The 7263-nt window shown below is 34.1% G+C and overlaps 1 protein-coding gene across 6 annotated transcripts; it reads left to right on the top strand.

Moving 5' to 3' along the window:
- Nucleotides 1–988: 988 nt before the first annotated feature.
- On the top strand, nt 989–6536 carry LOC109219405 (putative pentatricopeptide repeat-containing protein At1g12700, mitochondrial). Of its 6 annotated transcripts, XM_019383868.1 has the most exons (6): nt 989–3013; nt 3149–3221; nt 4148–4228; nt 4753–4907; nt 5892–5969; nt 6174–6536. In XM_019383868.1, the coding sequence occupies exon 1, from the start codon at nt 1100–1102 to the stop codon at nt 2864–2866; it is 1767 nt and encodes a 588-aa protein (XP_019239413.1). In that variant the 5' UTR covers nt 989–1099; the 3' UTR covers nt 2867–3013; nt 3149–3221; nt 4148–4228; nt 4753–4907; nt 5892–5969; nt 6174–6536. The 6 variants fall into 6 exon arrangements, with proteins under 6 accessions (XP_019239413.1, XP_019239414.1, XP_019239412.1 ...); XM_019383869.1 differs by lacking the exon at nt 3149–3221; XM_019383867.1 differs by having other exon boundaries at nt 3149–4228.
- The last annotated feature ends 727 nt before the right edge of the window (nt 6537–7263 follow it).

Raw genomic sequence — 7263 nt, 5'->3', positions numbered from 1 at the left:
CGTAATTGAGTAATGCTTTAGGGTCATGTATATGAATTAGAGAGAAAAACAATGACATCTTAACTTTTATTGTAATTATTTTTTGTGTCGTACTTTTTTCGGCGTAGTTTTTAGTTTTAGATATCAAAGTCTTTTACATTGACGTAGTATTATGTTTAGATTGTATATCAATAGAGATTAATGGTTTGTGTAATAAATATAGATAGATAGATAGATATATCCAAAATAATTCCAAGTACCATGAATCAAAAACTTTTCAGTGTGTTTGTATTTTGCAGCAAAAGTAAATAAAGAATATGGTCAAGCAATTCCCAATATCAAATTATATTAGACGCAACATATTCTCTCGCGCGCATACACACAGACATATTGATAATAAGACTTTAATTTGGTCATGACAGAGTCATTAAAATGATATGATAAGAACATCATTTATAGATACATATAAGGTAAGATATAACCGTATAACATGTTTATACCACATAACCAAAAGTGTTGCAATTACAGATTAAAAGTCTATTACTTTCGTATGCGTTTTGTTATATTTCACATAAGATACTCGTGCACCGCACGAACATAGAGACTAATAAGTGTAAAATTTGAGAAGTACGAGACTTAAGGGATTGACTTTTTAAAAAAAAAATTGGTGCAAGTACATGTGTCAATTTAGCTATTTTGCTTGTTAAAAAAAAGAGCAACTATACTATGCAAAAAAAATAAAAAAAAATAAAAATAAATTTAGAATTGCTGGAAAGGGAGCTGTCACCTTTAATTTGAAGTTAGGGGCCGTTTGGTTCAAGGTATTAGGTGAGTTATTCAAGTATAAATTTTGGGAATAAATTTATTTTGGTTGGAAATATTAGCTAAAAAAAGAATTATCATTAATTTCAGTATAACTTATCTCATATAAATAATTTTTTTAGTATAAGTTATCCCATAATTATAATCCAGAATATCTGTTTTAAGCCAAACAATGGATAGAAAGTACTACTCATTGTCACGTGACAATCAAGTTTTCTGCGAAATTAGGGCACACAAAGATCCCAAAATTGGGGCACACCGAGTTAGAGCGGAGCTCCACCCGCAAACAAAATTGAAGATGGCGAGAATTGCTCTGCTGCGTTACTCTTCCAATGGTATTATTCCCTGCTTCATCTCCTTCTTTGCTAATTCCCATTCTGCTCCGGCAATTGCAATCAGATCTTATTCCTCACCTCATAGCAATATTGAGAATGTCAAGTGTTTAGATGATGCTCTGACTCTCTTTCGTCAAATGGTCAGAACTCAGCCTCTTCCTTCTGTTTTTAGCTTCTCCAAATTATTAAAGACTATGGTAAATATGAAGCATTACTCTTCTGTTGTTTCCCTTTTTCGACAAATGCTGAAATCGAGTATCCCAATTGATGGTTTCATCTTGAATATAGCAATTAACAGTTATTGCCTAATGCATCGTTCTGACTGCGGATTTTCAATGTTAGCTATTTACTTGAAGAGTGGCATTCCATTTGATGTTATCACATTTAGCACCTTACTAAGGGGACTCTTTGCTGAAAATAAGATAAAAGATGCGGTTAACTTGTTCAAAAAGTTGGTGAGAGAGAATATTTGTGAGCCTGATGAAGTCACGTATTTAATTGTCATGAATGGGCTTAGCAAAATGGGCCATACTCAAAAAACATTCGATTTGCTTAGGGTAATGGAACAAGGAAGCACTAAGCCCAACACATACATCTACAACATTGTTATAGATGCTCTTTGCAAGGATAGAATGATAGATGATGCAATTAGCCTTTTTGAAGAGATGAAACAAAAAGGCATTCCTCCAGATGTTATCGCATATAGTTCATTGATTGATGGTCTTTGTAAATTTGGTCTGTGGGAGAAGGTTAGGACTTTGTTCTTCGAAATGGTAAATCTTAATATTTATCCAGATGTCCGCACCTTCAACATACTGATAGATGGGCTATGCAAAGAAGGAAAAGTTGAAGATGCCGTGGAGGTAATGAGACACATGAATGGAAAAGGTGTGGAGCCTAATGTGGTCACCTACAATGTGATAATTGATGGATATTGCTTGCGCGGTCAAATGGATAGAGCAAGGAGCCTTTTTGATTCCATGATTGATAAGAGCATTAAGCCTGACATTATTAGCTATAGCACACTAATAAATGGATACTGTAAGAAAAAGAAATTGGATGAGGCCATGCATTTGTTTTATGAAATTTCTCAAAATGGACTGAAACCTGACATTGTTACCTACAATACTATCTTGCAAGGTCTATTTGAAGTTGGAAGAACTGACTTTGCGCAAAGATTCTTTGCTGATATGCTATCCACGGGGCTCGGACCTGATTTATGTACTAATCGCATTTTGCTCCGTGGTTATTTTCAGAATGGACTTATTGAGAAAGCTATGATGCTATTTCATGAGTTGGAAAGAAAGAGAGAATATACTCATATTGAATTTTATAGTGTTGTAATAGACGGATTGTGCAAAACTGGCCAGCTCGATAGAGCTCATGCTATTTTTGAGAAGCTTTCTTTAATTGGATTGTTTCCCGATGTGATAACATACAATATAATAATAAATGGATTTTGTCTAGAAGGGATGTTAGATGAAGCTAAAGATATGCTAAGAAAAATGGAAGAGAATGGTTGTTCGCCGGACAATGCCACTTACAATATTATTGTGCAAGGACTTCTCAAGTTTAGCAAAGTTACTGAAATGACAACCTTTCTGAAGGAAATGAATGAAAGGGGCTTCTCATTTGATGCAAGTACAGTAGAGTTACTAATAGATGTTATAGCGAAGCATCCTTCTTTGCTTGACATGATACCACAGTTTCACTCGGGAAATAAGAAGTGATATGGATTTCAGTTAATTTATTCAGCAATACTTATCACTATGATGCAATTTCCTTTTACCTATGGAAAAGAAATCACATCTAATGGAATTGCAGAAGCTGGAAGAATGGAAATTAGAACATTGCTTGAGCTTTCCAAGCCAGCGGAGGTACATCAGTTTTGATATTTGATTGTTGTGCCACCCTACTTTATTTTGAAAATCATATTTTATTGCAATCTTAATATGAGAAACGATGCACGTTTCTTTATATGTACATATTATAAGTCTAGGAATAGCATACAGGACTGCAGAGGAAGCAGAAGCTGTTGTTGCACAGCTTTCATTAATGACACTGCTAACAGTTGCTTTTCAAAAGGTAAAACCCGTTGTTAACTATGTTCTCCACTTGGATCTTTTGAAATGTATTTATTATCGGATGCCTTCATTCATATGAACAGTTACCTTGTTAACCATTTTTATTATCTATTTGCCCTGTGCATTTCTTGATTTGAAGAATTGTCTGTTATGTAAGGGATATTCGTAGCTTGAATTGGGCGGATGGCCTGTTAACATAAAGATGACCAGTAGTTTCTGGAGGAATTTGTTTTTTATTCTAATATTTAGTATTTGGAGGGGTTTGTGACAGTTCGCAAGAGCTTTCTGCTGCTATTACTGCTATTTGTATTTTATGCTTCATCTATGATGCTTCCAGAAACTAGGACAGTATATCTTGTGATTCAAACTGAATTTGTTCCCAATATTTGAATTTTCAGAAAAAACAAGAAGCATTTACTTCTCTTTTCCATATTCATCCTTATTAACGTATCATTAATTCATCCTTAAGGGGGATGTGCAAAAAACTTAAAGACAGTTAAAATGAATCGAATCTGTAGTTTTTCCAGTTTTCATTTTGCAAATTGGCACGGAAATTGACAGTCGACGAAGTCATTCTTGCACCACTCTTATGGATTTTATACTCTCAGTAAGTGACATTTTTTTTTTGGTTCTCTATTTTCATTTTGGCCCAGCGTAATACCAGCAGTTACAAGAATTTCTTGCAATAACTGGCACAATATGCAGAACTTTGCTTGTCTGAATCTAACATTCTTCTCAAGTTGTAGAAATTGAAGGAAAAGTCTTCTTCTGCCTTCTTTACTCTTGATCCAAATTGAGGATAAAGCAACTTTTCAGGCTAATAGTTGTTTTTTGTCTTGAGATTAACATGAATGGAATTTTAGTGCAGCTGGAAGATTCTCGAAAAATTACTTTTGTGCCGTAAATTGACAATTCTTACAATTTCAGGCAAGTTCTTTTGTACCAGTGATCATTCAACTATTTCCTCGGACTTGGAAGGTGAAATTTTCAATCTGAGATCAAGAAAAGGTGAAAAGCTTAAGATGTTCTGTTTCTTTTGATAAAAAATACACTCGAAATCTTTTTGAGATTTTGGTGTCATTACCTTTGCTTTTTCTGCTTATTCATCTAAGCATCCTTCATTTAGAAGATTTTTTTTTCTGTTGTAGAACATTGCTTCAAACAACAAGCACTTCAATATTTGGTGGACACTAGTACTGCTTTATCAATTGTTACACCTTGTTTTGTTTCATACTCTCTATAGTGTCTTTTTTGTGTCTAAAAAGGTTTTATTAATTCTTTTGTGTCTTCCAAGTAAACGAGTTTAAGTACATTGAAAAAAATGAGATTTCCGCTTGCTGCTTTACAGCTTAATCCAAAAGGTTGCATTTTGCCTAGTTCTGTTCAGTAAAAAAGTGAATTTTTATCCCACGTAGTGTATGAAGTACCTTCTTCAACTCTATTTATTACTAGTAATTTATTTTTGGCAGTTCATCTGCAACTTTATCCTCTATGCTATTTAATTCTGCTTCTTTTTTGAATGTCTAAATTAGATTGCTTACAGAAGTTTCTAACTATAGTCCAAGAGAAAGCTGCACGAAATGAAAGAACCTTAGTGTACCTGTGTTACCATAGTAAAAGGATGAGCTCATATAATACTGCAGTGGAAGCAGAAGAGGCTGTTGCACACCTAGCACTTATGTCACTGGTAACAGTTGCCTTTCAAAAGACAATTTTTTTCATACTATTATAGAGCAGATTTAACTTTTCAGGTTATTCTTGCTACACTTGTACCAGAGACATTCATTTCATAATGTGCTTGCATACAATTTTGGATTAGCAGTCCAATAGACAATGATCATCCATAGATAATCTGTTAAGTAGCTGCTCAACCGGTGAAATTGCTTTTATGTTCTTACTAATCTATGTCTTGGCGAATACAAGACGATGCTCTAGTTTTTAATCTATGTTGCTCGGACTCTCCAAAAATATCGATGGGTGCGTGTCGGATCCTCCAAAAGTAGTGTATTTTTGGAGGATCCGACACGGGTACAGCAACTGTTTTGGAGAGTCTGAGCAACATAGCTTTTAGTTCACTGATCTGTAGCGGTTATTCCTCTTAATCACAGGACATGTCTTAGATGTCTTGGAGATGACAAATTCTTCATATTTCAGGTGACGAAATGGCATGCCTGAGTATTTTTCTTCTTTAAGTTGCATTTTCATTAAGGTCGAACAGAATGACAATTTCTTAAATAAGTTTAACTGCTGCTTGATGGTTAGAGGCCTCAGATGCTTCTGATCTCATTTCCCTTTTATAGTAGTAACATTTTCTGCTTTATATGTCGAGTTAAATGAGCTCTTAGGACTTGGATTTGGTCATTTGCTCTCCCCTTCAGTGAGCACACATGAGATGCCAACCATTTCACCTCATTAGCACTTGTGATTTATTTAAATGATGCTTTCTTTTAGATTCATAACAAATTTGATTGATTAAAATTTTAAAACTGAATTGTTATTCTATTGACAACCATAGATGCAAATTACCCACAACTAAATTTGAGCTACAGAAAGACTAGTTTCATTTTTCTTCAGCTTCATTTGTAGACCTCATCACGTTAGCGACATAGACCCGTATAAGAACCAACATAGAAACAATAGTCATTTTCATTATTTTCCTTGGCTTCTTCAGGTTTGCAGCCAAACGACTAGAAATTGAGGTTGTTTCATCATCCGTCTCATCATCTGACAATTCACTTTCAGATTCACTGTAAGAACTACTTTTATCTGCTCGTGATTTTTCTGCAAGATTTTTAGCTTCTGTTTGCTCACAGGCTTTAGGACTAATGTTCTTTTGCTGGCAATTCTTTATCCTTTTTCACTGCTCAAGTTATCAGTGTTGGTTGTTTTTAACGTGAATAGTGCCATTTTCAAACTTTGCACTGATTTTTCTTTTGTTAATTTTCTGCAACAGGAAAATCCTTCTGAAACCTTTGCCATTTGTTTTGTGAAGTCGGCCTTTGTCCACTGATCTTCAGAATTCCTGTTCTGGTCAGTTGAACCCTCAGCTGGTCCTTCTTGAAACCAGTGTGACATATGAAATCAATACATAGCAGAAGATAGAGAATAACCTTTCAAGGTTAGCAATGAAAATTATAAAGAAAATAACAATATTCGTGCGTGAAGTGGATATATAACTTCTGAGAATAGTGTCCACAATCTTTATTAGTCGGATTTGAATATGTCAATGTCTTTAGAGCAAATCTTACAGGGCTGAAACAGTGATCTTGTCAGTTATTGTTTTTTGAGGTAAGAAACATTTATTGATTTTCTTTTAGTTTTATGCTTTTCTTCCAATATTAAAAAATCTAAAAAGAAGAGCAGTGGATATTATTTGACTCCTATAATGCTAACACAAAATCTGCACATAATCTGCACAATTCAAAAGTCAAAATGATAGTTCACCTCAATTTGAATTACATACATTGCAATGCAACACACTAGACAGTTTATTGTGTTGAAGACATAATTAAGTAAATAAAAGTGTATTTTTTCTAACAACTTAAATTTTTAGATGAGATGGTCACATACTTTAACATGGTAATAGAGCATATTAAAACGAATTTTCACGTGTTTGGCTCATCAAGAAAAATTAAGCCGGCACATGAGGGGTCGTGATAAAAGTGTGTCATATATAACAACTTAAGCTTTTAGATGAAATTGTCTCACCCTTCAATGTATTGGAACAAAGAAAACATCTCAAGGGAGGATAATAACATGAAAAAAGCCAATTGAGATTGGAAAATTTATATGACAAGACAATTACAGGGAAAAGGAAATTGAATAACAACAAATTAAAGCAATTAATAGCGGTGATAAATTTATTCCTCTGAGCTAAAATCTAAAAGCCATTGCTAACCTTTCATTATCAAAATCAAGGCACAAAATCTCAGTAGCCTGGGCTATTTAGCAATGGTACATTAGTAAAACTTAACTAGACACAAAAGGAGAGATTGACGTATCGATGTCTTTAGATAAAAAGGGAAAGGATATTACATATATGT

This window comes from Nicotiana attenuata, unplaced genomic scaffold (genome assembly GCF_001879085.1).
Source record: "Nicotiana attenuata strain UT unplaced genomic scaffold, NIATTr2, whole genome shotgun sequence".
NCBI lineage: Eukaryota > Viridiplantae > Streptophyta > Magnoliopsida > Solanales > Solanaceae > Nicotiana > Nicotiana attenuata.
This window is presented reverse-complemented; position numbering and strand designations above follow the sequence as displayed.